Source organism: Ictidomys tridecemlineatus, chromosome 4, assembly GCF_052094955.1.
Source record: "Ictidomys tridecemlineatus isolate mIctTri1 chromosome 4, mIctTri1.hap1, whole genome shotgun sequence".
Classification (NCBI taxonomy): domain Eukaryota; kingdom Metazoa; phylum Chordata; class Mammalia; order Rodentia; family Sciuridae; genus Ictidomys; species Ictidomys tridecemlineatus.
This window is the reverse complement of record NC_135480.1, coordinates 202,240,987-202,262,064: the sequence shown is the minus strand read 5'-3', so window position 1 is coordinate 202,262,064 and position 21,078 is coordinate 202,240,987. Positions and strand designations below refer to the sequence as shown.

Below are 21,078 nucleotides of genomic sequence, written 5' to 3'. Positions count from 1 at the left end.
AGGGGAACTCTTTGCACTCAATTTTGCTATGAACCCAAAATTATTCTTAAATATAAAGCCTACTTAAAAGAAAAAATAATAATAAACTTTCCACAAAGAAAAATCCATGTTCTGGTAGTTCTAACTTGTGAAATCCAGAAAATATTTAAGAAAGAAATCACACTAATTCTACATAAAAAACTAAAATTCTATATGGAAAACTAAAAAAGAAAGACTGCTTCTCAACTCATTTTATAAATTCCACTTTACATTGATACTAAAACCAGATAAAGACATTAAAAGAAAAGAAAATGCACTCTGTGTATGTTAATATGTCAAAATATACTCTGCTGTCATGTATATCAAAAAAGAATAAAAAATGTAATAAAAGAAAAAATACCAATATTCCTTATCATGAACATAAATACAAAAATTCTAACCAAAATTTTAGCAAATCAAATTCAACAATATACAAAAAGGAGTCTATATCATAACAAAATGAGACGTACATAGAAATGCAAGGTTGGTTTAATATATTTTTTAAATCCATCAATGTAATCTTCCATAGTAAGAGACTAAAGAAAACAACCTGATCATCTCAATAAATGTATAAATACATTTGATAAAACCCAATATCCACCCCAGATAAAAATCCCAGAAAATTAGAAACACAAGGAAATATCCTCAACTTAATAAAAGGCATCTATGAAATGCCTACAGCTAACAGCTACCACAATGCTTAATGGTGAAAGATTCTTCCTTTAAAATAAAAAACAAAGACATCTGCTCTCATGTCACTTCTACTCAACTTTGTATTAGAGGCTACAGTCAGTGCAATACGACAAAAAAAGAGATAAAAACATACATTTCAGAAAGAAAGAAATGATAGTTACTATTCATAGAGATATCATCTGTTAAGAAAAATCTTAGGTAATCTATTCCCCCTCTCCCCTCCCCCCCCCAAAAAACCAAAAAAACTATTGAACTAATAAGTGAGTTTAGCAAAGCTGCAGGATATAAGGGCAGGTTACAAAAATCAATCATATTTCTACAAATTAGAAATGAGCAATTAGGATTTAAATTTAAAATAAAATTTGAGATAACTTTAAAATTTATTTAAAATAAGACAACACAATAGCATAGAAAATAGAATACTTAGGAATAAATCTGACAAAAAAAGGCTGGGGCTGTAGCTCAGTAGCAGAGCATTTGTTTGCCTAGCATGCGTGAGGCACTGGGTTCGATCCTCAGCACCACATAAAAATAAACAAATAAAATAAAGACATTCTGTCCATCTACAACTACAAAAAAAAAGGTGTTAAGACCTATACACTGAAAACTATATAACATTACTGAAATGAATTAGAGAAGATCTAATATAGATATATTGTGTTCATGAGTCCAAAATACATGCAGATACATAGTATATGTAAAGTTCAGTTGATTCCATATTGCTTAGATGTTCAGATTGATCTATTAGTTCAATACAGTCACAATTAAAATCTCAGTAGACTTTTCCTCTAAAACTTAATAGGCTACTCTAAACTTCACACAGAAATGAAAAGGATTAGTATGGCCAAATTTTTAAAATGGAGGAAATTTTAAGGCTATACTCTACCTGATTTCAAGAAGAAAATGGGAGGAGAGGAAGAGGAGGAAAAGATTGCAAAAGGGCATGAGGAAACTTTGGGGATGATGGGAATGTTTCTCATCAGTGTGGTGATGATTTCCCAAATATATACATATACCAAAATTCATCAATTGTTGACTTTAGTATTCATGGCTTATTATATGTCAATTATTAGCTCAATAAAGCTGAAAACAAACTCACGTTGTTGTCATGACTCTCATCATCTCTGCTTTGCAGAAATGAGATGGTGTGACCATCTCATCCAGAGCCCAGGCTCTTAAGCTTTAGGTCACAAAAGTAGAAAATCTTTTTTACCTGCTTCTCATCCATCCAGCAAGTGTTGACAAGTATTGATCACATAATATACCAGACACCGTGCTTGGAGTAGGGGACACAGCAGTGACAGAAAAGGTTCAACACATGGGAGTTGCACATACTAATGGGCTCTGGCCATTTCGAAGCTTAGAAGCTCAGGCTTCTAAGCTTGACTTATCAGCAGTCCTTACTGATCTTCTCCTTGTTATATCCTTATCTTCTTTTAAAAAAATGAAGAAATATTTGTGGGTGTCTGCCTTGTGCTGGAACCACACTGGCCCTCCACCTGTGCAATCTCCTTTAACTATCCTATGACAGTGTAAGAGAGGTCTCACTTCTGTCTTACAGATAATAGAGACACTGAAAGGTGAAGGAAATGCCTTTGAATCATAGCTTAGAAAGCAGCAGAGTCAGGTTTCCAGTGCAGATCCTGCTCCAGAGCTTGGGATCCTCCCCCACATACCAAACTTCCTGGAATCATGCTGTTGCTCCTGCCACCAAAGTCCAAACAAATCCTCTTTCCCTTGCAGACAAAATCACAATCTGGCGCCAAGTCCCCACGGATGAAAACAGCTGTTCACCAAAGGTTCTGTTTTGTGTTATTAATTCACTTAAAAGGAAATTTGGTTCCTAACCAGCACTAATGTCATATCCATGTTCAAGAAGGGAGAAAAAAATGAGTCTTAAAGTTGCAAAGTGTTAGCTTCACTGGATCCAACATGATGCTGGCCTGCAACGGAAGCCAAACCCAACTCCTGACCCTGTAGACTCTCCTCATCCTGCAGACAGGTCTTCTAGGGCCCACAGAGAGACTCAACCTTTGCCCCACCTCCAGCATTCATGGAGTTGGGGAGAAGCCCTCTTCCACTATGTTTCTAGTACGACAAGAAATCATTACAACAGAGACAGCAATTACTTGGAAACAAAGAGCAAATAACAAATGTGTACTCAGACCAACAACAGATGAGAGAGACAGCTGCTCAGGCTTCCGGGGCTGATGTCAGCACTGAGGATTCTTGTGCTGGGGGCCATTCCATGCCTTAGCCCCAAATGGAGGACACCTGGACTGCCCTATTACTTAATTCTGGGGTTTTTTGTTTGTTTCTTTTAGCAAAGGAAGGCAGTACAGCACAGAAGACTAGATAGTTCATGGGGGCTTCATTATTACTACCGTTACTACTAATCCTAAATGTATTCGACAGATTAAAAAAAACAACATCAGCACTATGCTGGGTCCCAGGAGATGGGATCACTGGTGTGTCCTGTGCCCCTGGAGTTTACAGTCTAGGAGGAAGACAGACTAAACAGCTAACAGCTCCAAAGCAATGTTTCCAGTCAAAGGTGAGAAATGCTACCTCTAATGGATGAGGGGAGGCTGTACCACCCTTGGGTTCTACCTGAACACCACCTGCTGACACAGAGCAGGACACTCCAGGCAGAGAACATGGCCTGTGGGGAGCCAGGATGGTGGGAAGCACCAGGGGCTGTGGTCATATACAGGCAGTGGACTGGACAGCGGGTGTGAGGTCTCACTGGCCCACCTCAGAGCCCCACAGGCTGGTGAAGAGGCAGGTTGCCTCCTGGGAGCAGCAGGAAGCCATGGAGGGCTCTGAGCAGAGCAGGGACTGGTCAGATGTCAGCTTTAGAAAAATGTGTCTGGCTCCAAAGAAGAGGCTGGGGGAAAGTGTCGACCCTGGGGAGATGTGAACAGGTCATTGTCATCATTAGAGGAGAGATGGCAGTGGCTCAGATGGGGTGCAGTGGAGGGAAACACTCAGAAAACTGTCCAGAGTGTGACCTGAGAGAGGGGTTTAATGATGTCAGTGAAAGCGATCTCCTCCCACAAAGACTGCTGTTGGCCGTGCTCCCTCCTAGGGCCAAGCACTGTGCTTCCAAGGAGCAGTAAGGACTCACAGAGTCTGTCTGACATCCAACACTGACCTCGGCTTTCTGGAATGCCCGCTTCTTCACAGCAGCCAGTGCATCCAGACAAAAGGCCAGAGGGTCAGTTTCCTGAGCTCACAGCAGTGCTTCCCTGAACCACAGCCGCCATGGGCCCAGAGGAAAGCCTGGCCTGTGCAGGGAGCCCTCCTCCCCTTCTGCCAGCCCATCTACACATCAGAAAGTGCCCGACATGCTAGTCAGGTCTCGCTCTGCATCTCCAGGCCAAAGCAGGGAAGCAGAAACCAAGTAATCCAGATAAGTGCTAGCATGGATACACCTCCATCCATACAACACCCCTTTGCCCCAGACATTTCTGCTTATGCTGCCCTTAGCTCCTACTCGAGCTGGATCTGACTCTTCATTAAAAGCCCTCTGAGCAGGTTCCCTTCAGGGCCACAGTGCCTTATGTGGCCTAATGCTGAGCACCTAGCCAGTGCCTGGAGCCGGTGGCAGGCACCAGTGACACTGTGATTCCCATCTCACAAAGCTTAGAGGCCAGCCCCAGCCTCTCTTCTGGGCAGCCAAGCTACTTCCTGACTCTGACTTCCTTCACACCACTGCGGCTCTCTCCCTTAGCACTGGCTCACAGCCCTCACTCTCCCCTCATCTCAGGAGCTTCAGTACAGGGGTGGTGTACCCTCTCACCCCTGATCCTGTCAGGCCTCATCTCTTCCCTTCATGAGCTCTCCAAAGGCCGTTGCCCCCAGAAGCAATCACCAAAGCTCTCCTACCTTGAAGACCCTGAACTCTGAAATCCTTCTCCATGACTTCCTAGCTGCCCGCACCCCAGTTCCACCCAAACCTGGGCTCACACTCTTTTGGACTGGTCCTGAGTCTTCCAAGCTGCAAATTCTGACCAGCTTCTATGAACTTCTGTGAACTGTGCTCCTCGGCCTCCTCCTCCGTCTAGGTCCTCATGCACAGCCTCCTTCTACCCTGTTCTTTCTTCTGCTCCTCAGATGCACAACTCACTTCTCTTCCTCTACATCCACAGCCTTTCATCTCTTCTTGGCCCTGTGAGCAGTCTCATAACCAGTCCAACATTAGCCCTTCCCCCTCTGCCCACTGCCACCCTGCAGCCTCCTCCACCTAACTCATCTAGGCCACTGCAAAAGCCCCAACCAGCTTCCCTGACTGCAGTGGTTAATTCTGTCTCCAAGGGAATGTCCTAAAATACAAATCTCTCCATGTCATTCTTCTTCCAAAATCCCTCAGTGACAGCCAGGTGTGGTGATCACGCCTATAATCCCAACAGTTCTGGAGGATGAGGCAGGAGGATAAAGTTCAAAGCCAGCCTTAGCAACTTAGCAAGACCCTGTCTCAAAATAATATATATATATGGCTGGGGATGTGGCTCTGTGGTTAAGTGCCCCTGGATTCAATTCCTGGTAAAAAAAAAAAAAAAAAAAAAAAAAATCCCCCAGCCTCATGCTCTCCTTGCCTAGCCTGGCCCTCATGGCTGTCCCTGCGTCCTGGGCACCCATCCCCTGAGTCAAAGCTCTGGCCTTGCAGGGGACACTAGATATACTCCCCCAATCATAACCAGCTTCAATGCCCTTCAGATACCATGTGCACCTGAACCTTTCTGCTTCACAATGCTTAGCGGCCATGTTCTCCTGGTTCCCTGGTTCCCACCTCCCCTCCTCTGGGTCACATGTGTTGCCTCCTGCACCTCCGCTTTGGTGCTCTGTGGCCCTGTCTGCTTTTTGTCTACTGTTCATTTGCATGTCTGCCTCACTCTCTCTGGATGGTGCCAAGATCCCCTTCATCCTTGTCTCCAGTCTTGGCGCAATAGACTAATGTAAAGGTACGTCTGACTACTGGGAAATCGGAGGTGCAGATGGAGCAGTGCTGGCAGGGGAGGCAAGAAGACTGGAAAAACACAGGCACTCAGAGAAGCTTTCCACCTCACTGAATCGGGTACCCAGGCAGCTCATTTCCATCACACCTGGGCCCACTGGACACTGCATGCCCTAGCTGTAAGCAAGGGAATGGCACACTAACTTCTGGTAAGCTCTTGGCACAAGCTAGAAGCCTGGCAGCAAAGCCCTGGAAGAGCACAGAACGGGAAAAGTCCATTTCCATTTTCTTCACCCCAGAACTCCAGACAACAAAAGTAGTATTCAATTTTGCTGAATATATGATCTGCCTCTTTGATAAGCTGTTCTTTCTGCCTGAAATTCCCTTCCCAATTTCCACAGTTTCCCTAAATCACCAATGAGATATGATCCCTTTCAACTTCAAGGCCAGGGACAGCATCCCAACTCCAAGGCACAGCAAGCCCCTGGTCAATGGGCAAAGGTCATCTGGGACTATGGTACCAGTCTGCTCTAGGCCTCAGCATGATGGCCATCTGGGGGACCCAATGTGCACCTGGGTCTGAAGGATTCCAAATGCAGAGCTCACAACCACTTTGCTTCTCGAGTATCACCTCCCCAGGGCATTAGCTGCTGCACAGATCTAGCTGAATGTCCTATGGTACAGAGACTTCATGTCCAAGATGCACAGTACTCAAACTCTGAGCAGGTAAAAACAGCAGCCATGACTTATCAGGAATTTGCATACAGGTATTGTTCTACATTCTTGCATACCTGTTGTAAGATTAAAAACTATGATTTTCTCATTTTACACATAAGAAAATTGAAACATAAAGAGAATAAGTAACTTGCCCAAAGTCTCTGAAGCAGGGTGGGCAACACTGGTATTCAGACCCAGCAGACCAGAACCCTTACACTTCAGTACACTGTTCATGATTAGTGAGCAGCAGCTCAGTTTTGATGGGACTCTGGGACAAGAAGAGCACAGACCTTGTCCATTTCTAGCATGTTCTAAGAATAGCAGTTTCCCCTTGATGCTGCTCCATATCAAAACTAAGGACAAAACAAATGACATTTGGTTGAAACTAATGACATTTAGACTGGCCTCTGAGAAACTGTTGGGCCTTCAACAGGCTGAAAAGTGGATATAATGACAGTCAGGTTTAGTGAGGATGGTAATGGGGATAAAATACCACCCTGAAAATATACCCTCTTAGGAGGCTGCTGCCCCCAGGATTCCTCAGGCAGAACCTGCATTATAGAACAGCCCTGCTCTGAGCCCTGGTAGCCATGGTTCGGTCCAGGCCCTGCAACCCAGTCTGCTACAGTGGCAGTGGGGTCCAAGGCCACCACATGTGAGCTAAACACAGCTGAGAGCTATTATGCTACACAGCTAGACCTGCATTCACTTGCCAACTCTTGATAGAATTGGTCACTTGTTGGAGTCATTGGGGAACAGGGCCATGATGGTTCCATATTTGTGACTTCCATTTTCCTTACACTCTGCCAGTCTGTAACTCACTGTCTGTATGGTTTCCTCTGAGCCCTGGGATGAGGCTCCTGTGGTCCCTCCCTCAAAGAAATGAGCACAAGTCACAACAAGCCACAACATTTGATCAACAACATTTGAAAATCTGAGTCTTTTAAAAGACTGAGCTCACCAGGAAGAGCCCTGTTTGGGGGAAACAGCATCCTGTGATGATGCTCTCTTGGCTGGCACACCCTTGGCAATGGGTCTCAACCCAGCCACAGAGTGTTATGGCACTTCTCCTCTCTTCAGCCATTCCTTTCTTTTCTACTCATTCAACAGATAGTCACTGAGTATTTTCTTCATTAGAGCATGGGGACCTCTGGAGATGCAGAGGGTGAGCATGACGTTCCTTCTCTACCTGGGGCCTCCAGAGACCTTTGCAGGGAAGTCAAAGAGAAAGACCCACCTGGGTATGTAAGTGGTGGGAGGGAGAAAAGACAGAAAGAAAGGAACTAACTACAGAGGGAACTACAGAGAAATGTTCACCTTTAACCACAAGCCTACCAGTTAGTAGTAATACTGATATTATTATTTTATAGATATATACATATATATATATATATATATAGAGAGAGAGAGAGATACTTATATCTATATATATACATTTAAATACATATAAAATATATACCTATGTATGTCTATGGATATATACATATATAATGGGATAATGCAAAAAAGTAACTATTTGATATTATTAGAAACAAAAATTGTCACTGTAAAATAAAATATATAAAAGTCAAGAGAATTAAGGTAACAATGCTGTAAGGTTAGATCATAATTGGAAAGATCCATATTGTATTAGTCAGCTTTCTATAAGATAATGTGGTGTAACAATCCTCAGATCCCAGAAGCCTACAACAGCAACATTATTCATGTTCTCAGGTCTGTAGAGTGACGCAGCTCTGTTGATCTCTGTGGAGTTCGCTTGGGCTTGGCTGGGGTAGTGTGGAATACAGGCTTTGGGTTCAGTTCAGGTCATCTGTAGTGGCCTTGCAAGCAATAGCTCCTGGCACATTGTGGAGAGTGGGTGTTCTGAGAGGCCTAGCAAAGGCTTGCCACGCCTCTTACCACCTCAGCTCAGCCTCTGCATACTGTCACCACTGCAAAACCAGGCAACAGAGCCAAGCCCAAAGTCAATAGGGTGAGGAAATATATGCCATCCCCAGTGAAGCAGTGACAAGGACGAGAAGGGAGGGAAGAATTCTAGAGAATTATTACCATCTACTCTAACTATGGAGTCATGGCTTTTTTCCTTTTAAAAAATAATTATTTGCTAGTTCTGTCCACCAAAAATACCCAAAAGTAATGGCAACTCAGTAGCCTTAGCAGCTCACCCAGATTGTAGTTTCTATGAATTATTCAAAACAAAAGAAACCCATACCCCTAAAGGAAGGCCTGACCCCAGATCCACAGCAGGAAATATACAACATGACCCTGGGAGTCTTACTGAGCCAGAAAGCAATGAAGCTATCACAAACCAACAAGATTTAAAAGGATTCAGGAGCAACATCAAAGGGCTCCCTTTGGTCAAAGACAGGGCAACTTATTCATTAAAAAAATGGGGGTAACTAAAAAGATTTATATATACAGGATGGGTAAGAATCCACAAGTTCATGATGATTGAGAGACCGCTTATTCCAAACAGACACCACCACCACTGAAGAGGCAAAAAGACGGAACAGTGGCAAGGTTGGGGCTGAAGTAAGGAGGCATTTGTCCTAGAGAAAGCCAGAGACTGACACAAAGGTGTTCTGGTGGGTGACAATAGTAGTCACAGCAGCAACAACAGAAATAGCAATAAGCAATAACAATAGCTATAAGCACTGTGTCCTGCTGCCAGGATTCAAGCCTCGCTGCACTCACTTCCTCATGGGATAAGCCTCTCAACACTTACATCCTCTCCCTGTGCCTAACCTGCTCCATCTGTAAATGAACTTACCATGCAAATTCTAGGGTAAGTTCAGGAGTGGATAAGGCGACACTGGTGAAGTCTGCACTCACCACACATCCAGAAGTGGCCATGGTTAAAGTTTACTGGGCCCTGGGGTCTGGGCTCTGGGCTATGTGCTTTACATGCATTTCTCATTTAATTCTCCAAATAACTATACAAGGGAGACATTTGCCATCTCCATTCTATGGGTGAGGACTGAAACTCAGAAAGGTGACATATTTACCAGTGGTCCCATAGCTCATTACTGAAGTTTTAGAATAAGACTGACCACCTGAATTTGACCCTTTGACCTGGGTGCCTGTGTTGGGCATCTCCATGATGCCCCCTCCACACACAGTGATTCCCACTTCCCAGTGTTCTGCCCTTGGGTATCCCTTCCCTCACTGGATAGGGATGCTCTGTGAAACCAACAGGGTGCTATGGGAATGACAGGGTGGCTTCTGCCTTGCTGTCTTAGATCTCATACTCTAGGGAAAGTCAGTTGGTATGCCAGAAGGACACTCAAGAGGCTCTATGGAAGACCTACATGGCAAAGAACTGAGGCCTCCTTCCAACAGCCAGGACTAGATTGCCAGGCATTGTGTGGTCACCACCACAGAAGCAGATCACCAGCCCCAGCTGAGCCCTTGGCTGACTACAGTCCCAGGAGACACCTTGACTACAACTCCTGGGGGCCCTGAGCCAGGACTACCCAGCCAGGCCACTCCTGGGTTCTTCACACACAGAACTGAGACATGATAAATACGTATTGTTTTAAGGTGCTCAGCTTGGGGGTGATTTGTTACACAGCGATGGGGGGGTTCATATGATAAGCACGGAGCAGGTTCTAGTACATCCTTCCATTCTGTCATGTAAAAGATGAAGACTGCAATAGCATGGGCATCGTAAAGTGGTTGTGAGGATCAAAAGCAACCCTGCATCCAAGGTGCCTGGTCTAGAGCCTGCACACAGCCCAGGCCTCCCAAGAACAGACTCCACATCAGCACCCACCCATTTCCAAACCTGTGCTCAGGCAATGAGCCATGGGGTATTCAGATATGGAGGACAGGCCGATCAACCTGAGACAGAAAGGGATGGTGAGTGGGCAAGGACTCTGCCCAGCACTCCACCACAGGGAGACACTTTCCTGGAAGCACCAAGATTCAAGGCCTCCCAGGGCTGGGGGATTTCTTGTCACACTCAAGGTTCTCCCACCTCCCCCTTCACTGCAGGTCTCCTTGACACAGCTCTGTGCATGCTAACCCACAACACAAACCACCTTTGCTCCAGGTCCATCCCCAGTGCCTTCCCCAAAAATCCAGGTGTCACTGTAGCTCTGCACAGCCTGCTCAAAGCCTTGCACATCTCCAGAAGCAGTAATCTAAGTAAGCTAAGCACCCCCAGCTCCTCATGACAACAACTCCCCAAGGGGGAGGATGGAGGAAGCAGAGGCCTGAAGTTGGCCAGCAAAATGACCCACTAGGAGGAGGGGCTGAAGCCTTCCAGGGAACCCCAAACATCCACATCACCACCTCTAAACATAGCCAGCATTAATACCCCCATTTAGGAAGGATCTTATAGACCTGGGAAGGGCTCATAAACTATATTTCCTGGACAAAGGAGTCCTGGTATGATGGCTGAATTCAAATCAAGAGGTGGGAGTCACAGCCCTGTACTAGTAGGTTCTGGGCTCAGACAAGATTAGGTCAAGTCCTGGCAATACAGTCCATGGCCCATATTACTCTTATAATCTATGTGGGGCTGATCTGAGAGAAGTCTTAGCCAACAAATAGGCAGGATAAATCTTTAAGAAGTCAGGATTTCACAAAGCAAATAGCTATTAATCTTAAAATCACCTACATGCCTGATTCTCATTTTTGTGCATCACTGGTGAGTTGTTCAAAAACAGATACCCAGCCCCAAATCTAAATCTATAAAGTCAGATTTATTTATTTATTTATTTATGATGAAGGCATCTGAGAGGGGTGTGTGTGTGGGTGTGTGTGTGCGTGCGCGTGGGCATGCGCGCTTTTACAGATATACCCTGATTCTGAGGCATAACCGGGGTTAAAAGGCCCCTGTCTACAGGTCTCTTGATCTCTTGAGAGCCCAGGTCACTCCAAATGTACACCCTCAGATGCTGGCCTCTACCTCCTGGGAAGTCTTGCCTACATCAAACTTACAAGTCTTGCCCCTTATTCATGTCCTTCCCACTCTAGGGTGGTCCAGCCACAATATGGCAACATCTCCAAGAGGAAAAATTCTAGTTTTCAGTCTGCTAATAATAATAACAGCAGCAAAAAAAAAAAAAAGGAACAGCTGGGGAAGCTCCAAGGGTCATTCTTTTAACAATGGAACAAATTCTTTCATTTTAGCTAACCTGTTTTAAGGTATTCAAATCTGGAGTTTCTCCAGATACCTCAAAGTAATTAGTTCTGAAACCTTACTCTGCATCAGAATCACCTGGAAAATCTTTATAAAGTAGGGCTGACTGGGTTCCAGACCCCAATTCATAGATCCAGATTCCATGTCTGGGATGAGATCTGGGTACCTTACATTTCAAATGCTGCCCAGGCGATTCTGAGGAGCAGTCCTGACTGAGAACCCCTTCCAAACTAAACTCTTGAAGGCAAAACAACTCCAGTTTAATATCTTTTCATAACTTTAAACAAGACGTGCCACACTGGGGAAGAGCTATGGTCTGTCCCTGGATGTGCCTCTGAAGAGGAAGAATCCCTTACCCCAGCCGCCTGCTTCCCCCTTACAGTCAGTCTGGACAGAGGAGTCAGTCTCCCAGGAGGCTGGATGCTGCCCTTGACATTCAGGACAAAGAACAAAGCCCCAAATGCCTAAACTGTTACAGACTGAAGCTCAGTAGAGAATGTGATCCGAAATAACTTCCACTGAGAGTAAGGTAACTACCACACAACTACTTCACCCAAAGGCTCCAAGAGGTAGTGAGCTGCTGTAGAAAGAATGAATCACTCCATGTTGCAAAAGCAGGAAACAACCAAGGCAGCCAGTTCAGCACACATAGCTCTGCTCCCCAAACCCCAAGAACATGGCACACAACGCCAGTGCCACATCTTCATGTCCAAGACAAGTGCAGCCAGCAGGGCTGGTGCCTCCTGATTTGCAGTGAGTAGTGCCAGCTCTTGGAGGACCTGGGTGCTCTGGCTTGGTATTGGGGTATAGAGTCCTTCTAGAAGTCTTGGCAGTCACTGGACTGTAGTGGTAAGAGTGCTCTGGGATGCACACCATAGCCACAGCAACTATTGACTTATCTCCCCACCATACCCCCTTCTCTGAATCTGCACCTCACTCCTGGACCTGGGTTCATCAGCATGTTTGCTGCTCTTGATCATGTCCTGCTGTCATCAGGTGACTATACCAGCACTAGACACATGATGAAACAGGGCTGAACAGAGTTGCTGGCCTCAGTCTCAGACGTCAGCTTAAATAGGGATTGTGTAAACATGGGCACTTTGGAGAGGTCAAGTTGGGCCTTGTGTACAGAGAGGAGAGGGCAAGAGAGAAGACAAAGGAAGCAGGGACTGTCCATGTCATGGGAACTCGTCAGGCTGCCTGAACTGGGGAAGAGCTGTGGTCTGTGGTCTGCTACCTGAACTCTGTGACCACAGATGATTCTGTGAAGTGCCACGGTATTGTTGGAATAAATTTCTCTTTTGTCTAGTAACTACTTGGAAATGGATACCTATTACTTGCCACACACACACACACAAAAAAAAAAAAAAAAACCTAAATGAAATAACTAGAGCCTCATTACCAATAGCCAGACATTTCCAAGTATGTTTGTTTTTAAAGATCAAAATCAACTCTTTTCCTTTTATTGTTTCTAAAACTAGACATTTGCTTTTAATGTAAATACGTATTTGCTCTGCTGTGGCAACTGGTTTTAGAAACAAAGCAATCACCAGCATCTAGGATCAGTAAATGAAAGTTTTCTAGAAAACATTCTTTCCAGGCCCTTATTGACAGTGGACATCTTTAGCAGCAGCAGCCTGGGAAAGAAGGGGTGTATCCATGCAGGCCCAGAACAGGCCAGACAGGTGGCATTCTCTGTAGAACCCAAACACCTGGCTCAGAGAACAGCACCAGCAAGAACAGGAAGCAGTTTAAATAGACAACATGTATCCAGAGACTTCAAGAGTGAAGCCGGGGACTGAGTATCCTAAGCTAACCAGACCCTCCCTTCCCAGCCACAGCACTGGGAGAGAACATAGGATGCAGTACAGACCTCTGGCTGGATGGCTTTAAACACAGGGATGTCCATTAGTGTGATCTGGCTCTGCAAGAAAAGAGAATCCATGTTAGAAAATACTGGATGTCAAAATACTGGTATTTCCCCTTCCTGGCTGTCATGTTACTTTAGATCTACTGAGACACACACATTCATTAAAGTTGTACTTTCCCTGTGAAAGAAAGAAAGTAAAAAAAGAAGGATAATTTTCTTTTTTAAATTAATTTTAACACATAAAACATTAAAATTTTACATATTGATGGGGCACCATATAAAAATTCAATACATCTATACATTGTGTAATGTTTAATCCAGGTTAAACACACTTATCTTCTCATTTGTCATTACTTTATGGTGGAAAAAAAATTGAAACCCTTTTTTTTGATATACACAGTACAATTATTACATAGTCACCCCACTGTGCAATAGCAGGCCAGAACATCTTCATTCTAACAGTGACTTAGTAGCCCCTGATCAGCTTTTCCCCATCCCTCTGCCCACTCACAGGGCCTCGGTGGTATTTGTGTTTCTGGGTTTGTTTTTTTTTTTCTTTTTGCCCAGTCTGGCGATTGAATCTAGGGGTTCTCTACTACTGAGCTACATCCCCTGCCTACTTTTTAACTTTTTATTTTGAGACAGGATCTCACTAAGTTGCTGAGGCTGTTCTTGAACTTGCAATCCTCCTGACTCGGCCTTCCGAGTCACTGGGATTCCAGGCGTGCATCTACACCTGGCTCTGGCTTATTTCTCCTAACATAGTGATCTCCAGTTCCATCTGTGTTGTGGCAAATGACAGGAGTTCCTTCTTTTTTACGGTTGTGTAGTAATTGTGTGTAGATACCACATTTTTCTCATCTGTTCATCAGTTGATGGGTACCTAGGTATTTCCCCTTCCTGGCTGTTGTGACCAGAGCTATAGTGAACTTGGGCACGTGGATGTCTCTTCCACAGGCTGACTTTATGTCCTCCGGATCTATACTCAGGAGTGGGGACTGCCGGATCCTAAGGCAGTTCTGTATCTCATTTTTGAGGACTCTCCATGCTGTTTTCCATGGTAGCTGTACTAACTAATAAGTGCATTATATATTCTGGATATTAGCCCATTGTCAGATGTAGTTTACAAATATTTTCTCTCATTCTATGGTTGTCTCTTCATTCTTATGATCATTCTTGCTGTGTAGAAACTTTTAGTTTGATATACTCCCATTTGTCTATTTTTGCTTTCATTTCTGTGCTTTTGGGGTCTTGTCCAAAAGAATCCTTGCCCATTCCAATGTCCTGAAACATTTCCCCTGAGTTTTCTTCTCATGGTTTCAGTTTCAGGTCTTACACTTAAATCTTTAATCCATTTTGAGTTTGATTTTTATAACTGGTGAGAGATAGGGGTGAATTTCTGAAATGCCTCTCCCACCCCTTTCCCTCTTCATAAATCTTGATCCACACCCTTCTTACTTGAATATGAGATGAGCATTTAAACTTAAGAATTGATAATAGTTATTTGGAGGGTGGAGCTGAGAGTAAGGAGAATATTTTTAGCTTGAAAATTTTTGTACCATGTAGATTTTTGCTCTCAGCATGAGTTGCTTTTGTAATTTTAAAACGTAGATATAATATTAAAAATTATAATGTTGAACAGAGACACTATCTATTACTCTAAATTTAAGTTTACTTTAAAATTGTGGCTTATAGAAATGACATTTCTCTTCTGAAGTCTATACCTCCCCTAAATTACACGGTAGAGTACTATTCAAGATGCATCCAGAGGCCAGTCTGGGGCCACAACCATTTATTGCACCAACCCACAGTGAGATCAGTACAGAAGCTGAGAGCAAGCAGGGGAACTTTTATAGCAATTTGGCATGGTGGCGACATTTCTATTTTTTGTTTTGTTTTGTTTTGTTTTTTTAAGTAACAGTCCTCAAAAGATTGGAAAAGAAAGAGTTGGTGCTTCACCACAGCCACCTCCAAGGGCACTGAGGCCATCAATACAGAAACACACACCCCTGAGGTTGAAAGGCTAGGCCCAAAATTATAGATGTTCTTCTGGGGTCAGAGGGGGAAGGCACCTCTGCTGACGATTCTTCAGGCTGAGACATGGACTGAGTCTTCATCACATAACCTACCTCCACATGTCACATGGGATGGTAGGTGTCATTTGGCAGAAGCCTCTGTGAAAGGCCAGAAAAATGAGAGCCAAGGGCCTTTGGATGCCTATGAATGCAAGACGATGCACTGTCCACTGGATACAAGGCCCTCTAGGATGATGGTGCTGTGGAACACACTCAGGATCTGGAACCTATAGGGCTCCGTATGCGTTGTTTAACAGCAATATTCTGACATGTCTAGAATGTGTCACATCTAGAAAATGGTAACAATAGTCTCTATCTTTGAGATCTTGGTAAAAATTCAAGATAAGAGGTGTAGAGAGCCTGGCTCCTGGCAGATGGTCAATAAAAATATGTGTATGAGAGAGAGATTAGCAAAAGGGTAGTCACATAGATGGGCCTGTGTATTGACCATGGATTTATGGTTCCTGACCAGTGCAGGATCTAGGAAACAAGGGACCATTGAATGGGCTGAATATCTGGGCACTGAGGTTGCTTTAGAGAAAATTAAAAGAGGCTGTTACGATGAGCCAGCAAAAAGCCTCATGTCAAGAATACATTGCAGGAAAATGGCAATATATACAGTGTGTCACCTGTGACCATAATCCAGGGCTTAGTGCAGAACTGCAGCCAACTCTTGGCACAACTCAAAGGTGGGCCAAGGTGACTGGGTTCCTGTGAATCCCAAGATACAGGCCAAAGCATTCCATTCTCAGAGCTGAGAGGGAGGGGAAAGGAGCAGGTGGCATCAGTGAAGAGCCTCTTTCCCCCTCCCAGGGGACAGTGCTCCTCAAGGGCACAGGGGTGAAATGCTGCCTCCAAGGGAAGCTTGGCAGACAGACAGTAGGTGGCACCAGGGATAAGGAAGTACTTGGGGGATCCAAGCTCTTCCACCTCTGGGTTCCCTCCATGGCAAGGGGGCATCTGACACCACACACCAGGGCACCAGGCCTCATGGTCTGGTGTTGAGTGGCAAGTGCACTCTGAAGGCCCATAAGCCCATGCCTGGCCCAGAGCTCTGGGGCCCAAAGCTATGTCCTGGGCAGCATAAACAGACTAGCATTTCTTCTGCCAGACCCATCAGGATTGTTAGCCAAGTGCTCCTCATATTTGGATTAATTCTGCCACACTGGGGAACAGAAAGGCCTTGTGAAAACAGGAGATTTGAGCTGAAAGCTCGGAGGGCCTTGGAACTCTCTCCTGCAGTTCAAGTTAACCCCCTCTCCAGGAGAGCCAGCAGGATGTTTGCAATGTTATTTAGGAAAAGAACCAAAAGTCTGCTAATGTGAAAATGAGAAAACTTCCTTTCCACCCTTCCATCAGTTCTAGAATTTGCTACTCAATTTCTAAATGATTTATTAAAATAGTGACCTGATGTTTCATATTTTTTGGATGGTTTCAAATATTCTGATGTCTACTCAGACCATAAGTCAGAAATGTTTAGGTGTTCTATTAAAAACTCACAATGACAGAGGTCAGCAGACTAAAAATAGACTGGCTGATCCCAGCCACACTGTGAGGATTTGGGGGAGTCTCTCTCATTTCTAACCTCTCAACCCTGACCAAAGCTGATATCATACCAGGCTGAGAGTGTATCAACACAAAAGATTCAGGTAAGTCACCAGATCACAAGCTTCATGCCACCCTCCTACCAGGCCAAGGTCATGTGGAAAAGGCTCCTGAGGAGCATCTTCCCCAGAGGCCTGGGTGGGCCAAGAAAGCCAGCTGCCAAAAGAAAGGGTGAGCATGGAGGGCTGAGCACTGAAGCAGGGCCGTCATACTCCATGGCCACTCTTGGGGCCACTGGGACCCTCTCCCCAGCCCTGGTGCCCAGGAGAGATGCCCTGGATTCCAGGAAGCAAAGGGCATCCCCAGAGAGTGTCCCAGCGTCAGCAGAACCTCAGACAAGGAGGCTCCTGCGTGCATTTCCACACAGCAAGTGTCCCACAGGGGGAGACTCATCAACAGGGCTCTTCGAGGCTGCTCCTTATTTGAGGAACAAAAAGCCTTAATACAGGTGTCCAGGCCAATGGGTCACATGGCAATGCCTTCTCCATCCTAGTCCCTTCTCCTGGGCCACCACCCTAAGAATCCAGGCTTTCAAGAGACATGGCCCAACTCCACACATTATAAAACCTTTCTGTATAGATGAATCCTACGGTCTGGAGAGACTACTGGAGCACTGGCAATGTGGCCTCCTAATGAAAACTGGGATCTTTTTGAGCAGCCAAAAAAAAAAGCCCTTCTTGCCTAAGTTAAATGCAATGTTTCTTCTTCTGACAGGATGACTACATCCTCTCCCTACCACAGCCTTAGCATAAGGGTCTCCCAAGACCCCAATTCAACAGAGACAGCTGCTGACAAATCAGTGGTGTATTTCATAGTGGAAGATGCCCTAACATTTGCCTTTGGTTCATTCCACCAAAACATGACCAAGACAGTTCACAGAGCAAACCGGGATCAGCCCAGAAGAAGTATTCTAGATACACACACTCCCAGAGCCTCGGGAAGCACATGTCTGATGAGCCTAGAATGGTAGTCAGAATTTTAGAATTGAAATGCAGATTACACAGGAAGACACCATGGGTGTCTCTGAACTGTTTTATTTCTTTTTGAAAAATAATCCAGCAGTAACTCACTAAAATGTTTTTTAACTTTTTTTTTTAAGTTTTCAATGAATCTTTATTTATTTATATGTGGTGCTAAGAATAGAACCCAGTGCCTTACACATGCTAGGCAAGTGCTCTATGACTCCAACACCATAACATCTTATTTTTTTAAATGTCAAACCTGCAAATAAGTAGGATGAATTCTCAAAATACTTCACCTAGCTTTACTAATCGTTAAGTCACCAGATCATTAACATTGCACCCCATTTGCTTTATCATTCTATTCATAATCAGATAAATGCATTTTTAAAATTTTTTTTAGTCATTGACAGATCTTTATTTCATTTATTTATTTAGATGTGGTGCTGAGAATTGAACCCAGTGCCTAACACATGCCAGGCAAGTGCTCTACCACTGAGCCCCAGCCCCAGCCCCTATATCCATTTTTTCATGAATTATTTGAGAGTACAATGCAGAGTTGTGATTCTTTACCCCTGAGTATTCCAACGTGTATTTCCTAAGAACAAGATCATTCTCTTTCTTATTGTTAGATGTAGAGCAAAATTATTACCTTTAGGAAACCTATCACTGATACAACAATATTGTCTAATGCACAGTTTATAACCAAAGTTGCTAATTATCCCAAATCTATTTTATAACAATTTTTTCCCTCAATCCTGGGGCATACAGTGTATTTAGGTATTATCTCAAAGAGTAAAATTAGCAAACTATTGATTAAACTTACTGATACATAGAGAAACACTAGCATATAAGGAGACTTCATGTGTACAGAGCTAGCTGATATGATACAAGACAGACACAGACAGAAACACAGATGCTTACCATACCATTAGCTATAGTAGCAAAAATCTGGAAACAACCTGAAAGGCCATCAAAAGGGATTTAGTGGTTTAAAAAAAAAAAAAAGTATGGTGCATCAGACACTGAACTATTATTATGCAGCTTTTAGAAAAGTGATGCCAAGCCTGGAGGTGCAGGCCTGTAATCCCAGTGACTCCAGAGGCTGAGGGAGGAGGACTGCAAGTTCAAAGCCAGCCTCAGCAACTTAATGAGGCCCTAAGTAACTCACTAAGTGTTAAAAAATAAAAATAAAAAAAGCTGGGAATGTGGCTTAGTGGGAAGTGTTCCTGGGTTCAATCCCAGTACCAAAAAATAAAATAAATTTAAAATAAAAATATAGTAAAGAAATCTGCACTTATTGATCTGGAAGTATGTCCCCAATTTATTAATGAAAAAGACAAGTCCAATGCAGCTTTCTGCTCTGACTTCAGCCAATGGGGAAGTAGGAGGACTGAGGTAAGCAGCAGAGCAACCCTGGTTTAAAAAAAAAAAAAATGAGGACTTTGAAATTATTTTAACCCTTTTATTATAAAACAATACACATTTATAGACAATCACATCAACAAACACAAAGTTTTACAACTTATTAGAATACCTTAGCCAGGTACGGGGCTGAGGCTCAATGGTAGAGCACTTGCCTGGCATGTGTGAGGCACTGGGTTCAATTCTCAGCACCACATCTAAATAAATAAATGAAATAAAAGTCTATCAATGACTAAAAGAATATTTTAAAAATGCTCACGCCTGTAATCTCAGTGGCTCAGGGAGCTGAGACAGGACAAGGATCACAAGTTCAGCTACAGTGAGGCACTAAGCAACTCAGTAAAACCCTGTCTCTAAATAAAATACAAAACAGGCTGGGGATGTGGCTCAGTGCTGGAGTGTCCCCCAGTTCCCCAGTACCAAAAGAAAAAAAAAGGAATACCTTTTAGCCACAACCCAGGTCAAGAAATAACCTCACAAAATTAATGATGAAAGGAGAAACACAATGGAATACAAACAATGGAATACTATGCAGTCTTAAAAAGGAAAGACACTCTGACACATGGATGAACCTTGAAGACATTATGCCGAGTTAAATAAGCCAGGCGCAAAAGGACAAATGCTATGATTTCACTTATTTGAGGGACCTCAAGTAGTCAAAATTCATAGAGACAGAAAGAATGGTGGCTGCCACAGGCTGTGGGAGGAGGAATTGGGGATACAGAGTTGCAGTTCTGCAAGATGAAAACAGTTCTGGAGTTTGGCTGCACAACAATGTGAATGTACTCGATGAAATGCACAGGTAACAACTGTTAAGATGGTAACTTTTATAGTATCTACATTTTACCACCCCAGAAGCTCCCCATAAGCTTTGTCCCAGTCACAGGTTCCCTCCTCCCCACTCTCCTGGACACTCCTCAAGTCTCTTCATAATTTCATCCCCAAAGCTTGTACACCTAGTATCACAGTGCACTCTATTTCACTCTTTAAAAACTTTGGGGTGTGTGTTTTTACATCTCCTTTAATCTACAAGTACCTTCTCCATTCCTCTATATTCCTCCCCATACTCACAGGGCTGGTCGCCATGTTTTTCCATCCTTGGTATTTTCAATCAACAGCTGGACCCACAGGCTCCTTCAGACACAGATTCTGTCCCTCTGGCAAGATAGAGGTGGGTGCTTTGCTTTTCAGCAGGCACATAATGTTGTGATGTCAATGGTTGTTGATGCTCACTGCTTGAATCTATTCATTCACTGGGTTTACAAAATGATGGCATTCCAATTCTATCATGTCTTTTCCATTCATTAACTGAACTAATCTAATGAAGACACACTTTCCCTCATCTATTATTAGGTTATCCAGCATCGCTCAAATGCTTGATTGTTTTCTCACATGTAACAGGGTTTAAGGTAATAAATTGGTCTCCTATCATCACATAGTGGTGACCCATTGTTCGATGGATTTCAATCAATTGAAATTATTAGTCTTTTGAAGGTCAAATTGTCCCCTCACTGGTCAGTAGGAGCTTCTACCTGGTTGTCTTTAGAACTGGAAGATGTACCCAGATCATCTTCTCTTATCCCAGACTTGGAATTAGCTAGCCCTCCAGAAGT

The 21,078-nt window shown here is 43.9% G+C and overlaps 1 protein-coding gene across 24 annotated transcripts in view; it reads right to left on the bottom strand.

The window, feature by feature from the left end:
* The window catches only part of Ralgps1 (Ral GEF with PH domain and SH3 binding motif 1), a 246,469-nt gene that overhangs the window by 183,429 nt on the left and 41,962 nt on the right, over positions 1-21,078 (bottom strand). For all 24 annotated transcript variants that reach the window (XR_013438308.1, XR_013438309.1, XR_013438310.1 and 21 more), the window contains exon 4: positions 13,405-13,455. Coding sequence is in view for 21 of the 24 variants with exons in the window: in XM_078048253.1 (XP_077904379.1) it covers positions 13,405-13,455 (51 nt within the window). In the remaining 3 variants the exon portion in view is untranslated. The remainder of the gene's footprint in view (positions 1-13,404; positions 13,456-21,078) is intronic.